The sequence below is a fragment of the Coturnix japonica genome, chromosome 4 (assembly GCF_001577835.2).
Source record: "Coturnix japonica isolate 7356 chromosome 4, Coturnix japonica 2.1, whole genome shotgun sequence".
NCBI classification, from domain to species: domain Eukaryota; kingdom Metazoa; phylum Chordata; class Aves; order Galliformes; family Phasianidae; genus Coturnix; species Coturnix japonica.
Window position 1 is genome coordinate 74,882,095 of NC_029519.1, and position 23,531 is coordinate 74,905,625.

A 23,531-nucleotide genomic window follows, 5' to 3' on the forward strand; every position below is an offset into this window, starting at 1 on the left:
CTTGCAATAATGCTTCCTTTTTTTTCCTCTAACACAAGAAATGAATGATTTATTATGATTTCAAGTTAAAAACATCTGCTCACCTTCTTCTATAATTACAGTTGGGACAGTCAGGCATGCTCAAACGTGATGACAGCATGTGCCTCATTGTATCTGTGAAGTTGTTCTCCCCAGCTAGTGCTTTCTTGTTATTAAGCTGAAGTAAATTATAAAGGCATTGTTTTAGTACTGCAAGTCTTCTCGTTAACAATTCAATGGCACATCAGATTAACAAATGGCACAATCAAAAAAGGTTCTTTGGGCAAGATATTTTAAAAGAAAGTTTTAATCGAAGCAGTTTTTTGATCACAAGTTAAAAGATTCCAAGTTATAAACAACACACTTTTGACAAACTTCAAAGAAACTGTGTTTTTTCTATGAAAAAGTAAAGTAGTCACGTCCACCTCCCTTAGTCATTTGTAAATGCATCCTGCATGGTATTTCTGCTGACACATACTGAGCTTGAGCAGTTCTCATCTTGTTCCATAGTATGCACAAAAGGACACCGATGACAAACGATGAAAGAACGCAAACTTATCCTTATCTTGCAAAAAATAAAACAAAATAGGACTAATGTGTAGCCACAACTAGATAAATTCAAGCAAAGTCGTAGCTGCCCACAACAAGATTTCACCACAATAGTGAAAAAAAAGAAAATCCACATAACCACCAACTGGCAGAGGCCTAATCCTGAAAAGCACTTTATTTCATTACATACCTACAAACTTTAGGTTAAACAAGGATGTGCCTAAGCTTCAGACCTGACCCTTACCTAAGCAGCCATTTGCTTACAGCTCGCTTAAGCCCAACTAGGATCAAGCAAAAAGAGGATTCTTTCTCAAGTCCTCTAAGGAGCTCTGTTCAACAGATGCTCTAAAGTTGCAGCTAATAAATACTTATGTTTCATATAGAAAAAAGTACTGATGACTGTTTTGAGCAATTTACGCTCAAGTTTATTAAAACATATAATAATACACTCTAATTCATGATTAGCACTTCTTTCCATACAGTTGTACATGAACAGAGGTCCAACTTTGGCTTTAGCCTAGTCACTCTGTACTCTTATGGAAAAAATAATACATGCTTGAACACTTTCAGGCTAGAGAATAGAGTGTGTCTCAAACAGCAGATACTGGGAAGTGCTGCTGGCGCCTCCCCGGATACAGCTTAAAATCAAGCAGGTAGCTCTGCTCAAGCTTTGCCACCAGAAAAGATTTAAGAGCCATCTCCAGGGTTCCCAGCTCCAAAGTCTGAATAGATGCAATCATCTTGCCCTGCTGCTGTTTCTCTCAATCTGCAGCTCTGCATACACAGGAGAATTTGATACATTCTCAAACATAATACTCCCCTATCACGTACATCAAGGCAGCTCCACATTCAGTGTACTGGCTGTTTTGGATTGGAGGCACAGAGAATTCCCCTTCTGCAGCATCAAGAATTTTAATACTGCATGCTCAGCGCTAACACCACAGTGCTTATGTTTTTACCTTTTTGTAACTAAGCGTATGTACTCAACTTGGATCTCACTTTGTATTTTAACTGATCAAGTTTAAAGCCTGGCATAGTCACACAATTAGATCATATAGAACTAGTACAATATACTGCACTCAAACATTTGCATTCTGAAAATACACATGGAGCATTAGTATTACTTCACATGGTTTAAAAAAAGTCCTACCTGCTCTTCAATAAAACGTCTCTGTTTAAAAAACTCCCAGTCTTCCTTTAGCATGCGTTGTTTTGTTTTCATTGCCATCTAAAACAAAATTGAAGGAAAACTGAGTGGTTTAATCACAGAAATCATACACTTACAGTCAGTTGTTCTACCAGAGTTTTGTGAAATGCAACTTACCTGTATCATTTCTAATGTACTCGCATCCTCAGTCAATATGACACTTGTTTTATTTGCTAATCCTACTATTTGAATCGGTTAAATAAATAATTTTTATTCATTTACACTTCAAGACAGATTTTTCCACTATTACTCCTTCAGGATTTGTGTGTATTTGCTTCTTCCCCTCCAAAAATTAAGTATTTTCACAGTACTTTTCGTAAGTCGTGCTTGGCATTAAATCTTCCACAACTCAAATCCACTGAAAACCACTAAAATGTAGCGACAAGTTTTGGCAAGGCCTCAACACAGGCTCAGTGCCAACCCATGTACCACATGTAGAACTAACCATCCAACTTATGAGTGCATAAAATTAGAAGAGTAAACATAAGTAGTAGTGACCTCAACTAACACCACTCCTGTTATCTCAATGTATTTCATACCTGTGATTTATTTAAAGCTGGAACACTATTTTATAATTACTAGGTCTCGAATCACACTGTAAATGCACAGAGTCCAAAACTTTTTGTACAGAAACAACTTTTCTCAATTTAGCGAACAAACTTACTGACAAACCCAACACTTTCCATGAACTTTAACAGAGCAAAATACAAGAACAAATCTTCTCTTGTTGTACACTGCACCTTTTGAAGAGCACAAGTTCATTGCTGAGTGAAAGCAATTATTTAGGTTATCTTATACATTTTTTTTCCCATTTGTTTTGTTACTAAAGAGAATTCCAGCACTAGAATATACCAACCTCATTCATAAAGATTTGTTAAAACAAAATGCAATCAGAGTTCGGTAGGCTACACCACTGCAATCTTCCTTTATTCTTCAGAAATATGCCTCCCCAAACTCATACTTGAACTGAAGTTGTATGCCAGAATATTAATTTGAGCCATCGCTACTATCATTATTTAACCAGGGAAACTGAAATTCTAAAACTGGGAATATGAAACAGCATTAAGTGGCAGAGTTTCACCTAATCAATTTGTACCACAATCAGCAGCATGCAGTTCTAATTACTGCAGTGAATTTTGATTTCCCTTGGTACGGAGAGGCTACAGTAATAGCAAAAAAAACCCACAAACAACAAAGAGTTAATCATGTTCATGCATGTGCCTTTTTAAACAGAACAGCATGTATAAAACATGCTTAACCACTGGTACCATTTCTTAGACACACTACTAATTACTGCAGAGCCTGAGACCAGAAGGGAGAGATTTCATCTTGGTTGTACTGTCATCTCTAAGCACCTTTCAGCTACATTCAAAGCCAATAGAACTCATAGCTTTCGATGCCCAGATATGTTACCATTAAAGACATGCACCTATACTTGCTTCAAACAGCCAGTGCATTAACTGGGAGCTGCATACTCAATCGAGCCTGCCAAGAAACTGACAAGGAAAACAGCACAGTTCAACTCTTTGTATTCTTAAGTATTAATGGAAGAAGGAGCTGAAATTAATGTTTTCCTACTTCCAGCTTAGTAGTCTTCCCTATAGCCCTGTCTGCAAGTATCTTATTAATTCCATGAATAGCAGGGTATCACTTGTACCATCATTTTTCCCCTCTCCTCATGAATATTTGTTATTTCAGTAGACAAAAGCAGCTTCAACACAAACCACATGATTCATGTCCAAGAAATCTTTTGGGAAGTGGGAGATATAAACTCAGATGTATCAAAAAGAAAAATATACATTTCAATCTGGCACATCTGCAATGAATATGCCAGCAATGCTGCCCAGTGGGAAAAAAAAAACATGTCCACCACCATGCTCTGTTTATTTAAAGGCTAACGAGTGTTTGAGATCAATCAGACAAACTTAAGTGAGACAGGCAGGTGAATAATTAATTTTTCCATCTGTAACAGATTTAATCATAAAACAAAACCAAGTTTGGTCAGAACTGACATATAGCAATAAATCTTCTACAAGAAACGTTGCTGCTTTCACATGTTTGGAAGCATCAAGCATCTTGTGATACTTTAATACCTTTTAAATATGGACAGTACCTTTGAGCATCCTAAATTCCATCTTGTCAAACTTATCTATTTTCCTACCCTGTTTCACTAGAAGTAAAAATCAATTATTCTCATCACAAACTTTCAACGTCCAAAAACAAGAAGAGATTTTTGGATTTATGTAGGTAGTACAAAGACAACAAAATAACACCAACAAATACACCTGTAAAATACAAAAGTTATTTTCTACTCTGCTCACCAGGACTCCAACAAACTCAACAGAGAAGTGAGCAAGAAACTCTATGCTCTTGAGGTGCTGCGCAAAGGCAGCTCTGTATTCCTTCATTCTGTGGGAGCCAGTAGTATTATGGAAATGGAAATGCCCACAAAGTACACATCTAGCCATTACTTATGGTAATGATCCAAATATATTTCAGACTTCTCAAGTCAAATACAATCTAAATTTGGTAAGGAAAATACCAGGACCTGGAAATACAGATTACATTTATCTAAACTCCTGTATTTCAGATACTTTGAACATCTTCCTCAGACCTGAGCTAGACACTAATAAAGCTGCTGATATGAACAAATGATTTGCTTGAGTTTTTTACAGTGTACATCCATGAAAGAGGAGTGTATTAGTACTACAAGTGTGTGTGAGACAAAGCTGTCTTGCAAAGTCTTTTAAGAAATTGCATTATTCATATAGAACAAGCATCAAAACACTGTAGGAGAGATCTGTATTATCTCCACTGATGCCCTGTCTAAACATTGAGGTATATTTCCAAAGACAAAGAAGGATCATTTATCTGTGCTGATCTGCATGTTCTAACCTTTGATACACCAGCAATAGAACTTAACTGTTTTGTAGAGCCAAGAAGCAACAAATAATGAACATGCATTCACAGTTAAGATCAACAGTTTCCATAATAGCTTGTCTCTCTGATTTCTACTTGACAAAAATATCACTGCAAATTCAGGTAAGATGGTCAAACTGAATTACACAATTTTGATTAAGAAAGTATAATAACCACCACAGACAACATCAACAAAGGTTCTAAGGAGAAACTGTGACAATTATTGCCTATGTGTAAATAACCAAAGTTTGATGTTATTCATATTTAAGTCCCAACATGATGAGAACTGAACTGGGTTCCCTTTCTTACTGGAGAGGCAGCAATAACAGCCAGAGCACCCTGATACCACAGGGAAAATGCACTGTAGTAACACAAGAAGTGAAATTTCACTGAGCTGCCATCTATTATTTAGGTGCGCAAAAGCAGCATGACCAAGAGAAAACTTTGTAACCAATAGCTCAGTGATGCAGACCCTAAAAATAGAACAATCTCCAAAAATAAACTTAGTTACGCCCTATCTCCATCTTGAATGCACTGAAATTACTGGTAAAAATTTACTTAAGTCTTCATCACACAGAAGAGCCTCTGAAGGGCATTTACAGTGTTACCATAACACTTGAAAACATCTTACTATTCTTAAGAGGAGCATAGCATTAATAAGACTTAAATTAGATCTCCATACTTGAAATGCTCATACAACTAAGATACAAATATGACTATAAAACTCCATCTTCAGTTACTCAAGTTGTCTGAACTAGGGACAAAAAGTAAGTAAATTCAGGAAAATGTAAAACACTTTTCCAAATAAACAGCAAACTTTTCCGAAAGCAAGCCCTTGATAGTATACAAATCAATACACCATGTCCTGTAACACAGCATAGACAAAGAATACTCAGCTGTGAAAATTCACAATTAAGAAGCAGGTAACTGCAGATGTTTCAAATACTTGTGAAGTGAGATGTACAAGTTCTGCGTTTGAAAGCTGTACAAAGGTCACTGTCACACTACAAAACATGTATAAATACAAGTCGTTCTAAAGCCACCTCTTCCTATTCATTTCACTCAATGAAATTATTTTTGAAGCCTAGTGTTCAGGGATTTTTCTCCCCCAGTAACATCTAGGAAAGAAATGTTCGTATTCACGCACTACAAGTGTTTTATAGACTAAAGTCATTCAAAAACATTCCAAGACTACCTCCAAACCACAGCATAACAACTTGCTTCAATAATTTGATGGCATTTCTGTAAAATTACTGTCCCATTTTGGCATATTAGAGTTCTTCTCTATTTCAGAAGACTGACATCACTAAAAAGGTTACATTTTGCAGCTTCAAAGCTCTGGAAAGCAATGCCAAAGAAATTCATCACCAGAGGCACAGCCTTCCATGTGCCACTCCCAACATAATTAGTCATGAAACTGTTTACACAGTTCTTACCTGTTCATCAACATAATCATCTATTCTTTTCTGGCATTCAAGCCATGCTTCAGCAACTTGCCCCATTTCCTGTTCCAGTTGATGATACCTTTGTAGCAAGGTACTATACATATCTTCACTACAGGAATCATGTGTTGTTCCAAGCCTACAAGATCAAGGAGCACTTGTTACACATGAGATATTGGACAGGTAAAAAAAAACAAACAAAAAACACAAAAACAATCACACATAGTTCTACCAGCCAGTAAAGTGCTGAAGTGCAATTATTGATAGACATAGGCCCACATAGCTGCTTGTATCTCAAAATGAATATATTCAGTCGTTTTTCAAAAAATACCCAATTGTTCCAGTGTTCCATAACCAATAATAGAAAGAATGTGGGAAGTGCAACCTTTCTGGAGCCTCTTTCCCACAGGTAACCAGATGTCAACCCTTCTGAGCAATATTTATTCAAATTTTGATGCTCGATATATTTATCCTTTCAAATCCTAAATATACCTGTTAACTATTTATTGAATAGTTAGATTGTAAAAATAAAGCCAGAAGCTTGTTAAACTGAAATCTCATGATCAATGAGAAAAGCATTACTAGACAAACTGGAGGTCCAGTAGAGGGAAATGACTGTGGAATGACTCGAGGGATAATTTGGTTGCATGCAGTAATCTACTGTCACTTGAGTTGCAACATCAACTTCAAAATGCTCATGCCATTCACTGATGACTGTCCCCAAGAGTGGTCCCAGGAACAGGAAAAAGACTTCATGTCCTTTCCAATACTTCCAATAGGCTTTCATAATGATTTTATTCTTTTTTTTTTTTTATTTGCTGTAAAGCACATCATCACAATGTCTCAAGTAAATAAGCAAGCTCCATAAATCTTGACTACAAAAGAAGTCAAAATTCTCTTAGGGATAAGTCGAAAGCACACTGAACTGTAACGACCTATGAATTGGTAAAGACCAAAGCTTCTCAACATTATTCTTACTGGGTAATTAAGGAGAAAACAGGATAATTCCAAGTCTTTTTCAAAAGTCAGAGATGTACAAATGATGTAGTGATATCCCTTAGCTAAGGGATGAGAGAAAGGGGTGAATGTTCAAAATGTAAATGAAGCCAAGATGCCAAAACAAAACTACTTCTCGTTTGGAGAAGAACAAAGCAAGGAAGCCAATGGCTTCTGTCATGGAACTCTGGCAGCACTTTATCTATCGCTTCAAAGAAAGACCTTCTAACCACATTAAGGCAAAATTGAAAAGGGTTATGTGTCAGTAAAGATTACCACCAGAAAAACATCCATTCCAGGCAACTTTATTGCCATTTGTTATTTTGTGCAGGGTGGGAAGAAGTGAAAGGTTCTGCCCAACCTGGAACCTGAACTTCAGCCAAAAAATAAAGTCTGTTTTGTATCCTAAACAAGGAGTAAGACTACCTGTACCTCAGTAAGTTTGAGAGAAAACAGGTGCTGACCCTTCAGATTCATATTAGGAATAGGTTTCTGCTGAGAAAATACATTAAGTCCAAAATGCCTTTTTGTAGAAACAGCAGACAACATAATGCTCCTACAAATTCTTCAAAGACTTTTCTACTGCTTTGCAGTTAAATAGAACTATGTGCTTAAGGCAATGATTCGATAACAGATTCATTTATTTATTTATTAGGAAAGACTTCGGCCTTAAAAAGCTCGTAAGTGAAAAAAACATGTGATATATGAAAAGTAACAGCAATAGTCCATGCTTACAGAAGAAACAGGATAGAAATCATGGAATAGGACAAGTCTGTGCTGAACCTCTCCTTTCAATAAAAGGCCTTTGATAACCAGTCTTGGCAAAATCATTGTTTCTTAACTGAAACACCCTTAACACTATGCAGGGAGCACAGACATATCCAGAAAGGAATTCCGGAAGGAAGAGGACTCTGTCTTGAAAACTTGACGATGGTTGTCACTACAGTGAAGCTCAGCAAAGACACAACTTCTGTTGCTTAGATTTGAATTCCAAACGCGTTTGAGAACAGGTAGATGCAAGCAATCCCAGCACTTCTGTTAAGAAATGACTCTAAGTTTCACATAAGACCGATCTCCATAGGTAAAGGAAGTATCAACAGCCTCAATAAACCAGAAACTAAAGGATCAAGAAGTGCAGAGAAGCCTTGGCAGAAAACGTGCAAGATGCCTGAGGACAGCGTCACTGAAAATAGTACTGGAAAGCCAAGCACAGATCAAAGAGATCAAAGGGAAAGCTTGCAATTGAACAACATGTTGTTTAACAGAGTGGCAGAATTACCTGCTTGAAAAACAGGGTCTTGGTAGTAACCCAGTACTGAGTCCAGTGACAATTAAATTTTCCTGCTATCCTTTCTAATAAATGCTAGCAAAAGCCTAACTCAGAAGTTCCTTCACTTGCAACAAGCAATATTTCTTGCAATTGATACACTAAATCAAATAGTCCCTGTAGCTTGGAAAAAAAAAATACCCAAAACAACACACTTGGGACAAATACACAGAGTGTAGTAACAGCTTGATCAGAAACAAGTCTGAGAGGTCAACATGAGCAATGTGTGGCTGTACTTTATGAAGTTAATCTTCATAAAAATTCAGAACTCAAGAGGAATAACAATATTTATTTAAATTAATAATACTTCTCCTGGACAAAACAAGCACTTTCAGGTACACAAAACACAAACAGAATCATCCTGACAAAGTATATATTTTAAAGCCCTGGGAAATGCATTACACAAAACAAGGGCGTTTTTTTTGTTTTGTGTTTTCTTCTATCCATCTTTTCACCTGTAGAGAAATGGAAACAGTACCAGTGCCTTATGACAAGTGAGGACATTACAGTTCATCAGCATTTTAACAGGACACTGACATTTTGCTAGATAACCTACAAGTAAGGAGATTAGGGTAGTAATTCTTCTGACAAGCAAGTCATGACAGCAGGTTGCTCAATTGCAAACAGATCAAGAAGACTTGTTACCTATCAAACTGGACAAGCAGCAGACTTGTTTTGTTGTTGCTGGTTATTGGGGTTTTTGTTTGTTTGTTTTTGTATTTTTAAGTGGTGGTTGCAAAGATAGATTTTGCTTTCTCCTTTAAATTACAAAAGTGAAGTTTAAATCTTTACCTTAGCTGTGACACTAATGTTGGCAAGCTATTCTGCAGGAGTGGCTCAGAAAATACCAGATTTTCAAACAGATGCTTGTTGTGCAATTCCCACGTCACCTGAAATTTCTTCAAGTGTTCATTTTCCTACAATGAATAACAACCACAAATAAGCTCAGATCATAGAACACAAAGATATGCTTTTTTCAGGTCTGGATACATATATTTTATTAAACTCATCAACCAACAGGCTGCATTATCCAGTTGAGAAATTACTCCATTTTAATATTCAAAATATGGAACAGTTCTTTAACAATTAATGATTCAGACATAGTTTCATATCTTTTCTAAATTGTCATGGATTGGGAAAAAAAAAACCACAACAACAGACTGTGCTGTTGAAAGCTTCCATTCTTTCCTGCACTGTAAGACTTATTTCATGAATCAGTTACTGTTTCTCATTTCTTCTCACCTATCTAGTAACAGACATTTGATGACAAGCTGTAATTTTCATTTAACACAGACATAAGTCAAGTAGAGAGTTCTCTACCAAAGACAGGAAAATTTTTTCTTTCAAGTTAAGTTCTTCCATACATACATAGGAGTAACAGCTTTTCCTATCGCAGGACTCCCTAATACAGCAAAGTTAAATGCAACTGTTCTATCATATCAGCAAGCAAGGCCCATGCACTATAGCCTTGAGTAGCCAGAAATACAAGAGTGCTTCAGAATTTCAACATTTTGTTTAATGTGGTGGTTAAAAAAATTAAAATGTATTTATACAAGATCTAAATACCAGACTATCAAGATTAAAAAAGGAATTGAGAAGTTTGAGGTTCTTCTTTGAGTAGCTATTAGTTAGAAATATTGTTGGTTTTGCCTCCCAGTTGCACAAAAGACTCGCACCGTATCAGTTTGAATACTCCGTCTTCAAAATACTCACAGCTACTATAAAATGCTTTTCAGAAATTTTTTTATAAGACAAGAGGCCTTTTTATTTACTTTGAATTTTGTCAGAAAAGCGTGACATTGGAGAGGATGGGCATTTTCTGTCTTGAAGACTTGATCCCACTTTCCATAACTGCCAAGTTTTCTTGAATACTGACTGATAATAAGCACTGGGGAAAAAATATGAGAAGACTATTTGCTCATCATCTCTATAATTCTGGCACTACTGGATTCATTAGTGGTGAATCTACCGTGATAAAACAAACCTTTTTACTGTAATCCACTCACTTCATAGCTGAAAATTCTTAAGTTCCCATGCCATTCAGCTTTAAGAGTTACTTTCCCTACAGCACATAGATTTGATGACTTAAAAAGTGCCAATTAACAGGAAATGGCAATGACCACATATCTCCATCGAAGTGTTAAAGTTGGGAAACACAGTACAGCGAATAACAAATAAAGGCCATTGACAACAGGAAAAAGCCTGTTTTTCTACACAGAAACATCTTCCTGCTTCGGTCAATTCCATTTCACAACAGTCCCTCCTCAGAACTGACACTCAAGTTCCTCTCCATCTCATCTCTCTTATCTGTGATAATTTGTTACTTGCTACACTTTTGCTTTCTTGAGATTCCCAGTCAATCACTTTTATCTAATTGGCAATAAAAAATATCACCACTTACAAGAAAAAGGAAGTACTGAATACAGCTATTGGAAATGGTTGTACAGGAAAAGGTTTAAGGACCAATGTTATTTATAAACAGTAACATTTATTAATTACACATCATTGACAGTTAAACAAGAACAGATGATTTAAGGCTACTGCTCATTTTCTAGCTGCCAATACAGATAGCTGCACACAGACCTCATGTTTCACAAATCAAAGATGACTTCTTAAAGAACCCAGAAACAGCTCAGTTAGCATCACTCCTACCAGGTTGTTTTTCAGTCTTACCAGAGTAACTAGGAAGGCGCTGATTGTGCACGCAGCCTGACAGAGAGCACTGTATTCTTCAAGTAGGAGTGAGATGAACTGATGTGCCTGCGGTGGCCCTTGTATTGCTAATGTTGATGCAACTTTAGATCCCAGTGACAAGTGTCTGAGCAGACGAACCTTCATTTCAAGTACATACTCTCTAGCTTGCTGTTCCAACCGTTGGTAAAGCTGATATGGATCTCTTTCACAAAGCCTGTAGTTTTAGAATATTTGTGATTTAAAACATATCTAATCAACAATTTTCACTATTTTAAAAATATTTAGTGGTTATCATCATTATTATTACAAAAAAGAAACAATGACCAGGGTTTACAGAACTACCTTGGGTTTGGGAGAACACAGCCCAGTTTCCTAACTCTAGGCTATGGAACTCAATTCCTATGTAGCTTTAGGACTAGGAAAGGACATTTGCACCTGAAGAACAAATAAATCTGGGACCTCAGTGCTTCACTTCTAGTTGTGTGCTAAAAACCCGTACTTATTTGGCATACAGCTTTACAAACACACATTACAACTTCTTAATATTCTACCATACAGCCTTAATAAATGTCCCATTTAGTACAGCCAGATCCGAACTCAATTTATGTATATAGGACATTCCTTTACCTCAAGCCATTAGAGAAGCTTGACACATTAGGCACTCAGCATTTGCCTAAACACATACTAGCCAGACAGGACTCAGCAGTGACTGCTTTGTGTGACTCTTCTGTTGTTAAATTCAACTGAAGGAGACAACTCATACAATCACCACATATTTAAGACACTCATTAAACTCATTTTCATTGAGTTTGTTGTACCCTAAGATGCAGATCTTCTGAACAAAAACAGTTTTTACACTTTTATTAAAGCTATGTTACTTCACAGAGAGACGTACAGGATTCACAGGGTCATAAATAACATCCTTCACAGAACATGACTTATGGTACCATTTAGTACATAAGCTGCAATCGTTAGAAGGGATGGGTGATTTTAGTCTAGTTTTGTTTTGAATCCAGTGTAGAGACCAGAACTTGGGAGCTGTCTGTCCTAAGGAAGAAGACTAACATAAAAACTCCAGTAATACACTGCCCTCAATGCATTCCTTCAGTCATACAGTAAGAAGCATTGCAGATATTGAAAGGCACAGCTTTTGAGAGGGCCAGGACTTCCTGCAAAGGACAACACGGAGCTGTCTGACACTGTCTTACAAATGAGACATGGGTCTGAACCTCCTCACATAGAGGAAAATAGTTCTCTGGCTCCTGGACAGGTGCTTTGGTGGCTACATCAGAAGTTCCGACAATCTAGAACTTTGTGCTCCAGTTGAAGCAGCATGCGAACACTGCCCAACAAGGTCTGCCTTCTGCTGATGGTGTGTCTGGGCACAACTACTTGGTGGGGGAAGATAGCACGAGCCTAAACTGGCATACAGAAGAGTTATGCCTTGAGAGAGTTCTCATATTTAACAAAGGTTTAGTCACCAGCCTCTAAACGGACTTAATCATTCATAATCTCAGTGGGCACTTAAGTTAAAAGTAGGAGCAGGATCCCAGTCAGCCATCTTCAGAGCTTTCAGCCAAAGCAATACTCAGAACCACTTGACACGATGGCTACAATGAAGCATTTTGAAATAGAAATTGTACTATTTAAAAACCTGTGGCTTTGGGTGTAAGCATTTGTCTCAGGTTTTTGGAGTGCAGGGAAGCCAGGAAGAACAAAGAGATTAGAGAAGCACTTACAACTGAAATGAATAAGTTCACTATTGTCTAGTCCTTGTTCTTCCTTCATCACTTATAGAGTACTATTGCACCATCATGAACTGCTATGATGTACAGTAGGGACAATACTTGGCACCACTACTTACTTCAACAAAGCAGGTGATTTTTTTCTTGCCAATTGCATTTAACACAGCTGAGCATTAAGTTATCAATAAGGAAGTTGCCTTTTAAATTACACAGAGCATATTTGGCATGCTACCTACATCTTTTTTTCTCCCCAATTGCTTTTTAGAAACAAACAAAAAACATTTTCAGTACCTACAGTGACAAGTTCTGCTCAATTTGTGCATGACATCAGCATCACAGACTGGACTCACCAGTGTCTACACTATCCAAGCATCCTAACTTCACTTCGTTATTTGAAGACCACAAGAAATTCTAGAGTGAAAAATCATCATAGTAGTAATGAAAGTTTTCTTCTTTTTCTTTTCTTCTTTTCTTCCCTTTTGTATTTTAATCATGTTTCTCAACAGTGACAAACAGGTCTAGAGAAAGGCATCTATGTACATAAGAAAGCTACACAGTACGTGCTACAGTTTTCAAGGTTTTTCCATTAAGGAAAACTATAGCTGTGACTCAGTTTTAATTACACAGACATTACACTACAATTTAAGAACCTTTGATTTCAAAAGCTATATTGCATGTTTTGATCACTTAGTTTAAATAAACCAAGTGTGACTAGCAGGAAGGCATACTGTATTACTCTACAGTAACACAACTCACTTTCAAAACTGAGCACTCAAGTTTTTACAGCAGAAGCACACGAAGCTTATTCAATTATTTACTAAGACTCATTCAGAAATAGTCACAAAGAGCTGTACTAGATCAGAATCTTTCAGAAGTTTCTATACCTTACCAGCATTGCCTCAAGTCAAAATTCTGCTTTAAGAACTACCATTTCTTAGTCCAGTCAGACCTTTGCAAATTAAGTAAGTATAGAACCAATAAGAGAATCTTTGACCACACACTAAAGTGGACAGAAAATGAAATGAACATGCTGGAGCACTTGAGAGACAGCCACACTGTTCTCCTAAGGAAAAAAACAAACCAACAACCAAAGAATTCAAAAGCACATCATTGACTTACACCTAGAAAAAGAAGCACTTTCAACTTCTGAAATGAAAACAAACTTCTCACTATCTGCCTTACCTAAAGATCAATGTCCAAATTTTTCGTTCTCTAACTTCTATCTGCTACAATTACTATAAAATGCAATCACCAAGCTAGTTCAGCAAGGTAAGGTTCTTCATGTAGGGGAAATTCAAGCCTAACAGCATCTTATTGTTAGTAGTAATCACCTCAATATCTTCTGAGGATTAAGGTTTTGGGGATCTTTTCATAATTATGCACTAATATCCCTACTGCAAATGCATACAAATATTTATCACGTATTTCACACACTCAATCCAGCACTTTAAAATCCTGCATGGAATACAGCTGACAACTTTCCATTCTAGTGGAGAGGGAATCATTCTAAGCCATCAGTCTTACAGCTGGTAAACAAAATTCTGGTAAAAAAGAAATGCACTAAATAACTTAGAACTCATTTAAAAAAAACATCTCTTAGTAATTAATAAGTAGTTTTTTGAAGTGCTGTACCTATCCACCAGCTCTTTCATTCCTTCTTTATCTGGTACCAATGATTGGTCTTGGTCGTCTGCCAAAGGGGTCCCAGCTTGGCGATATATACATCGAACCATGTATCTTACTTCTGACCAGTAATTTTGAAGCTGCTGAGATTCACGTTCAGTCTCTGCTGAAATTTCTCTGCAAACAATGAGAAAAAAAAAAAACCCTCTCAATTTGTACATCACACAGGTGTATTGATTCCCACTATGCCAAAGACTCTTCTCAGGAAAATCATGTCTAATAACACCTAAAGAGTACATGCAGAAAATAAAGTAAAAAACTGAATAAAAGCTGCCATGCTTAAGTTACTGCTACTGATAGATAACCCCATTTAAGTAGTTAAAGCATATGTTGACAAATAAGTGACAAGACCGCTGATAGTCTGAGTACAGGCATTATTCTAAGCCTGAATTCAGTCCTTACCTGCGCTCATTACAGGCCTCACAGTTGCATGCTATGTCTGAAGGAGAGGAATTGTTAAGATCGGCAGCAGGCACTGTCTGCGCACCAACAGTTATCCTTCCTCCTCCTACAGATTCCTGCTGTGATCCACTGTTTCCAAGAGGCATGTGCAAAAGGAAGTCTTGGCTCTGAAAATAAAAAAAACAAAAACAAAACTGGTAGCAACTTTGGTTTGCAAGATCCAAGTGAGAAATATTAATACACAGGCAAATGACATGGCAGTCCTTAGTGCTGAATATATTCTGGGAGAAGACTCAACTGGTCACAAAGGATTTATCTTTGAAAAGCCCAATAAATGCACAAGATGGACTGAGAAAGCCAGCAGTGTAAATAGTTTCATTTCCAATAACTGAAGTGCGTTGGTTATAATTACCACTTTTACGCATTCCAGCATAAACAATGAACTAAGCTAAAAGAAGGGTTGCATCATCCACGATTAACCACGTAAACTAGTCATATCTCTTTAGTTTCTTATTTGACAGTATGTTTGACTCGTGTAGTTTAATAACCCATTCCAGAGAAAGCATAAAATCTCCTTGTATATAACAGCAAGACTTACTACTTGACCGTAATGGATGTTAGCATCAGTTCCCTGTAACAGCAGCTTGCAATCTCCTGTGTGCAGTGCTGCTCACTGCTAACAAATGACACAGTTCTCTCCAGAGGCCGCTGGTATTTCAGTCTCCAGTTTCTGTTCCTCTATTGAGCTCCACCCACCGAACCACGCTGCCCCTCCTGCACCCTCCCCAGGTTGCCACCAGCAGTCTGAGATGCCTGGCAGAAACCTCTCTCAGATTAGGAGCAGGACTGAATGGATTTCTGTACTTCACCCCAGATCCTGGAGCAGGATGAAGACAGATATTAAAACAAACTCGTACACATCTACCACCAACAGCATGAGCAGCTACTGCAGCTGGTGCTGAGGCAAATCAAGCATCAGAACATCAAGGTAACGACAGCAACAGCAGCCTGAACACAAGAACATCTGCAGCAAGCCACTCACACTCTGGCTCGCAGTGACTGAACAGGTTTCTGAGCTTCTTTTTTCCCCTAGCTGTTTTTTCCAAATGTGAATTGCCATTTAATCCATTCAGATGCTTTTTAAAGTTGTTGGAATTGGAGGACATTTTGCTTTTAAAAATTCCTCTTGCCAGATACCATCCACTTTGATCTTATCCGGAGTATATTTAACTGAACAAGATTTTTACAAGTTCTGCCTTGCTCACACATGCAGGATGATTTCTTTTCCATTTGAGCTCAGTTACAGTGAAATGTGTCAGATCTTTTTACTCAATATAACAATAATGTGCTTCAGTCCAGCTGTCCTTTGGCATCTTTAGAATATGATACCATCTAAGAAATCAATATAATTCCCTTTGATATAATCTTTTTGGATTAATTTCCCTAAGCCTTGTTAACAGTAAGAAAACAAGCAAACTTCAGCTGTAAGCACAAGTTATACACTCTTAAATCTTCTATATTATAACCCATAGGAACTCATACATTAATATGAGTTTAACTGCATACGCTATACAAAAACAATCTTATTTCACACTGGTTTGCTTACTGAAATAAAATCTGTATGTGCCTTTTTTTATCAGAAATTTAAGGCTCCCCAAATCATATGTGAAGATTTGTTTTTTTGATGTAGTATTATAGTTCAGCTCCAATGGGATTTGCTGGACACAACTACTCATGTTTTGTATCTTTGTCATGAAAAGACTACTCGTTGTGAGGTTGAATTCTCATTTGAAAACATATTTTGGCACTTAGATTAAAAAAACTAAATAAAAAGCACAGCTTGAAATATTTACACTGGGTATTAAAGCATGTTACATTCACACTATAAAAAGTTGTCTTTCTTTCTTAAGGAAAAAAACAATAACATCAGCACAAGAAACTTCTCTGTTCAGACATCTGAATCTCAGGCTTGAAACCCCCCACCCAGTTTTTGAACTCATGGAACAACACACCTGTTTCATTTAGCTCACAGAAAAAAACTCAAGATTAACTAAAACTCTCTGCACTTGAAGCTGAAGTAGTTCCAAAGCACAAAGTAGCACTCAGCATCTCATAGCACATCTTATTCTATTGAAGTACTTCAACTTACCACAAGAGATTGCTCTATTGTAGCATGCCTCTCCTCCTTTTCGACTGTCCGTCTACAGTCTGGACACACCCACAGTGGAAGATGCAGCATATTGTTTGCTTTTGGAGATGTGGAAAGTGCTGTTTTGCTAGAGTTTTTTATTCCGCTCTCTGAAAGCGAACTATCTTTTCGTTCACTTCTACAAAGAAGACAATGCTCGCCAGTTGAATATGGTGCCCTTTGGCCCAAGCCAAAGGTAAATGGTGTCTACAAATAAATGGTAGGTGGGAGAAGTGATTATTCACAGAACACACACCTGAAAAAAACATTCTGATATTCTCAAAGTAAAGCTCGTCATTCAATGGTGAATATTTGGATTGTCCTAAGATCAAATACAGCAGTCTTAACATCAGCCTGGCAAACAATTGTGATTATGAATAAATTCAATCTACGAAGCAATTCTTCCAGGGATACAGCTTTCCTTTCCAAAACAATTCAACCTAAGAGGAAAAAATCTTTTAAGTAAAAATAAAAAAGGATGATTTCTTTTACTGTTGTCATTCTCAGAACTGGAAAGGAAAATAACAACCCTGAAGGTCAGTGTCACCTCCCTTTTAAAATAGTTGTTGAAAGAAAGATACTTTTAGCTAAGCTTGTTGCAAAAGAAAAGCTTAGCTTTACTTTAACAAAACCAATCAATGAGGCCTTAGAATCAACTATTAAATCAAATAAACTTCTAAGGACAGAGGCAACCAAAAATTTACTTTCTCTTCCAAGATGCTACTGTGCATGAAATTATGGTTCATGAGATAATGATTATTCATCAAGAATGGTGTTCTAAAACACGTCAAGCAGAGCAAGTCAAACAACGCCACACATAATAGTTTAGTATTATATCTAAACATACCCTTCCTCTTGAAGTTGCTACCCCTTGTCCTATCACTATTCTACCTGACAAAAGCTTTTTTGTAGGCCCCTTTTAGACACTGGAAAATAGTTGTTATCTCTCTCAAAGGAAAGGGACATTTTAAAGAAAGCATTCAAGCATTTATACTACTCTAAATTCAACACTATGATCCTGTGAGCCTGTACTGAACAAACATGGGTGAAACAAGTTCTCCAGAGCAAAGAACTAAGTAAGCTATAACACAACTGATTGCCCTTGTCTTCATAGTAAGTAAATTCCATTCTCTGTTGCTGACATCTGAAGAGAAACAGCACAGCATTATTGAGCTTAATTTTTAAGTTGTTTGCATTTATAAAATTAACTCAGCAATATGGAAAGAAAGACTAAATTATAGACCAAAAAAACCCCAAATTTAAATAATCTTTCCTAATACCTCTCCTTTCAGAACCTGAAGATAATCTTAATTTAACAGATTTAATTAGAACAGCTAAACTCCTCCCTCAGTGACATTTCAAGAACTCACACTTGAGCACTAAATCAAAAACACAGCTTTGCCAGGTGTTAATGCAGGTTTTCAGATTTGAAGAGAAAAGACTTGCTCTGCCTCCTGGAGGTCTGGGGCCACCCCCTTACAGACTCTCCAAACACAAAAAGATTTCTGAAGTTAAACATTCCTCTTGACTGCATTGCAGATCTTACACTGATGCCTAAACACTGCACAGAAAGCACAGTGAGCTGCTGAGGCCTCTGTCTGAAAGTTTCCTTCTTAAAATACATTTCTGAAGCCAGATTAAATTTCTGTGGATATGACAAAGACGAGTTTACAGCTTCTGAAGGCAAAATCTTACAAACATCAGCAGCAAAACACCTTTCAATGAGGAGGAAAAGTAGAGGACAGCAATGCAAACATCCAGAAATGAAGGCAGCCGGACACTTCCACTAAGGTAAGGTTCAGGGTAAACAGACCCCAGACACTACAAAGACTTCTTGTAGCTGCAGCATCAGTTATGCAAGTTTTATCTGTATCATTAAACAAACAAAAACACACAACAGCAAATTGAGCAGGAACAACCATCTCAATGGCTGCTAACTCACTGACTCAGTAAAATCCTAGTAGAGTCTCCCAACTGGGCTGATATTCACAACCAAGAGCTTCAAAGAAAGATTTTAAGTTCCAAACAGAGAGCTAGTTCCAAAACCGAGATGTAGTCAACTACTAAGAATGAAAAGTGGGGTGGTCACACGTCCAAGTGCTCTCACTAAGCAGTTTCCTTCTAATAAATTGATAGCTAGAAGCATAGAATTACAAATCACAGAATTGCTCAGGTTGGAAAAGACCTTAAAGATCACCAATCCCAACCACAACATAACCATACTACCCTAAATCTAACAACCCTCCGCTTAATCATGTCCCTGAGCACCACATCCAAACGGTGACTCAAACACCTCCCTGGAAATGACACCAAGACAAAAATCTATATCACATAGATGACCAACTCCTGTAATAGCTTTGTCATCCTAAAGGCAAGCTACGAATTGCCATTTTGTATTTAACACATTACAAATGTGGTGAACATTGGTGAACATTACAACAGTAATCAACTTTCCCATTATCTTGGTTTTCAGTCATGCATACATTTTGTGTTTCTCCTCAGCATCATCAGAGTTAAGGGTACATTTATAAGCAAAGCAAGAGACTTTTTCACCAGTCAAGCTTAAAAAGAAAAAACACCCAGTCTCGCTTTCTCTCTCTGAAACATGTTCAGATGTAACATTCATAAAGGAAAGTTGGAAGTAGGACAAGCTGGAACAGAAATAACTGCCTCTGCTATGTATTTAGATTTATTTCCAAGAATAGCTTTATTACCATAAAACTGCATAGCTTTTTTCACACCCATGTCCAATTTCAAGCTTATTATAACAATAAAACTTTACTTCCACTGCTTTTTAAAGCTTGAACCGTGAAGTGATCACAAACTGACTTCAGTTAGCAAAGTCCTCAATGCAAACAGAACATTTTCAGGGCTTTTCCTCTGCATGTCACTGTAATTCTCTCTTCCATTAATATCACTGTGCTACCATACGGACCCACAAAATCTGTCTGTACTTACCTGAGAAACGCCTGTGAACTCTGATCCAACAGAACCATCTGTAAACTGGGTACCATTTAGCGAAACCTGGAACAAAAAGTAATAGCAAAATGGTTACAATAATCAAGCTTTATCCTAAAAACAGCATTAAAATTAAAAATAAAATTAAAGAAAAAAAAAAATCAATTCCCAAATCTGAGGGCTGATAGAACAGCTTCTAAAATTTCAGTGATTGACTGTAGACACGGATAACTTTTTTGTAATAAAATCCTACCGATTCAAGTTACGTATTTCAAGCTATTGCAGCACAGCTGTTTTATTAACAGCGTAACTCTGATCAGAAAGAACTGATACAGGAAAAATTAAGACACAAGCAAAACAACTTCGTTCCTCTCTGCATTTGGTTGTTTGCTTTCTGCTTTTAAGCTTCTATTGTAAATTGGGACAATTACCAAAGATTCCTTCCTTTAGAAAGCTGAATACAATACTGCTTAGAAACATACGCTATGTTAACCAGAAAGACTTCCATAGGAAGCCACTGAAATGCATCCAGCTTTTGCACTGCAGCTTTCCTCCTACACCAGTTATAATTCATACAGAAATCTCTCAGATCTCTTCTGCACCAGATAGTGATGAAGTGCCTTTCAAAAGCCATGAGTGTTTCCATAAAGTATTATCTGAGGACACTAGAACAAGAGCAAAGTTAAGACAGCATACAAACTGAAGTTGCTGATGGCAAAGGGCCCCAGACCACACTGATGTGAAGAGAAATATAAAGGTATCTGATTGAAAAAAGGGAGGGAGGGGGACAGGCAGTCAATTTTCTTCACCCCCCATCACCCCTCTGTAAGCACTGCTTCATCTCCCAAATTTCAGACATAATTTAACTCCTGCCTCCATTCTGCTTCTCCTACCTTTGGTAATTTCCTTTTGCTCTCCATTTTTCTACCTAGTACAGTCTGATACTATTTTTAACACTCCTTCCAAGGCAGCTACAGCAACTCCCCTGTTTAACTTGGGAATCTCCGCACCTTCAGTAACACATGGACACATCAGACAATATTGTAACCCCGCTACCAAACCCAGAACTCAAAACGAAGTCTCCCACAACACAAAGTAGCATCCTTCAACTTCATTCATCCACAGGATCAGTGACCAGTTGCTTCATAAGCCAGTTAGATTTCTGGGAAGCCACCACCTTCAGCCAGGATTTCAAAAGCATAATAGAAGATAAAACACAAACTTCAAATAATTGCTAGGAAACATACAAATAGGAAACAACACAACTAATATATTACACTCAAACTTTGAAGAGTGTGTATATATATGTATATATGTATAATATATATATATATATATATATTATTTTTTGTCAGTGGGATATATATGCCTATAAAAACACAGAAACCAGCTCAAAATTTAGAATTAAGCATTAAAAACATTTTTCTGAGAAAATCCTGGTAAACAAATTTGTCCCAAATCCCCACTTTTTCATTAAGAAGATCCATTTACATTCTCTACACTCAAGACTGAGATCATACAAAAAACCACCAGCTGTATTATTTAAACATGTTGGTGCTCAGTGACCATAAGATCACCCGGAAATGTTAGGAAAAGACAAGAGAAAAATAGTGGGATGTTTCCAATATCCAGTAAATGTCAAGACAATATTGGGTGTCAGGAGTGCTTGCTTCATGGAACAAGTTGCCTTTTCTTCTGTTAGTAGCATTGGGTCTCTTGATCTTAGGTACCGCGCATTAATAGATTCAAAATATTAGTATAAAATTCCCAAATTTAGTAACAATATCTGGAAGAGGAATGAAAACCAAGGAATTTAAAGCAAGAGTGGTTTTTGTTGTTGTTGTTTTTGTTTGTTTGTTTTTTTAAACCTCAAAAGATGAAACAAATGGAATCATCAAGAGTAAAATGTCTGTAAGCAATGAGGAGATTTATGACATTATGTGAAACAGACAAAATACAAGAATATCCATAGCAAAGACTTTGGAATGGGGAGGAAGGGAACAATGACATGACGGGAGAGAAGGAGATGGCTGGATTGCATATTAGAGGAAATATTAGAAGAATCTCATAGAAGTCCAGATGGGGCTGAAACAATAGCAAGCTTAAAACAGACAGAAAACCATACAATGAGATACTCTCACCCAGAAGTTAAAGAAATGAGGAAAGAAATGTGAGAGCTATAACCATCACCTTTTTCAAGGTAAATGAGTAATAATGGGGAGTAGGGAACCTGGTAGGAACTATAAGGTTAAAGTAAACAAACAACAGATGCATAAAGAAATGCCAAAACAAGCTAAGGTCGTGGCAAGAAACACTGAACGTGGCCTTCATGATCTAGTAAACGTGGAAGTTTGGTGGCCCTGACAGGCAGGGGGGCTGGGGCTTCGTGATCCTTGAGGTCCTTTCCAACCTGGATCATTCTGTGATTCTGTGATTCATGTTCACTATGGAGGGGCTGAAAGGTTCTCCCAGGGAAAGCCTTGATGAAGAATGGAAGATCTTGATGAAGAATGGAAGAGCTGCCTCCATGCAAGGCACAGTTCAGAGGGGTGGGGGCAACAGGACATACACAAACTAGCCAACAAGAGCAGGTGACATTCAACCAGGAGTCCTAAAGAAGCCTAATGATCTAACAGTTGCACTAATAACTAGAATATGAAAGCGTGTGTTTCCTGTTTCACCACCACCAAAAGGAGCAAAAGATAAACTTTTAAAAACTATTAAATTCCCAAAGTGAACCATGGAAATTTCCCTTGTCCTAAGTCTGTAGCAAGAAAGTCCCTAACTGACCAAGTTAACCAATAACATCAAATCCTTTGCATTACTCAAGACACTGCAGGATGGCAGAAGGACCTTACAGGACCTGGTTATTGAGCCTTATGCTGACAGATACAATTCAGGGTGCATAAATTTAGAGTAAGAGACAAGCTAGACAACTGTCACATCTGTACACCAAAAAGCTCTTTAAAAATATATATATGAGTATATTTATGTATACACACACACATATATATATATATCAGACCCAGATTTCCATTTTAGCTGTTGTAAAACTTGTTTCAAAAAGCTATTTCGCACAGGTCAATGCCAGAAAGAAAGCAGACATGGATCAGGAAAAGGGGAACTGTGCACACCTACTCTTCACTGTACATTAATTGGAAAAAAAGAAATATCTTTCTGTCCTTTCTATAGATGTTATTTATAATGGGGAAAAAAAAAAACAACAAAACTCTTCCTTGCAATTTGCTGCCACAATAAGACACCTCTTTAAAACCTGAATTTTCTGGAAAACAGGCAGACTATTTGACACGGGATAATTTGTACCAAAGTGTACAAAGAAAGTGAGAATCCCAGTCACAGCCAACACTCTGAGCTCACCTGATTGACCTTGACGAACTGGTTG

At 37.2% G+C, this 23,531-nt stretch overlaps 1 protein-coding gene across 1 annotated transcript in view; it reads right to left on the minus strand.

Annotated features, from left to right (window-relative positions):
* Window positions 1-23,531, minus strand: part of FAM193A (family with sequence similarity 193 member A) — a 65,584-nt gene that overhangs the window by 18,128 nt on the left and 23,925 nt on the right. The window contains exons 2-10 of the mRNA XM_015862793.2: window positions 20,129-20,194; window positions 17,132-17,377; window positions 14,983-15,149; window positions 14,530-14,697; window positions 11,132-11,366; window positions 9,251-9,375; window positions 6,130-6,274; window positions 1,718-1,795; window positions 84-196 (exon numbers count right to left, since the gene is read on the minus strand). Of these exons, the coding sequence (XP_015718279.1) occupies window positions 84-196; window positions 1,718-1,795; window positions 6,130-6,274; window positions 9,251-9,375; window positions 11,132-11,366; window positions 14,530-14,697; window positions 14,983-15,149; window positions 17,132-17,377; window positions 20,129-20,194 (1,343 nt within the window). The remainder of the gene's footprint in view (window positions 1-83; window positions 197-1,717; window positions 1,796-6,129; window positions 6,275-9,250; window positions 9,376-11,131; window positions 11,367-14,529; window positions 14,698-14,982; window positions 15,150-17,131; window positions 17,378-20,128; window positions 20,195-23,531) is intronic.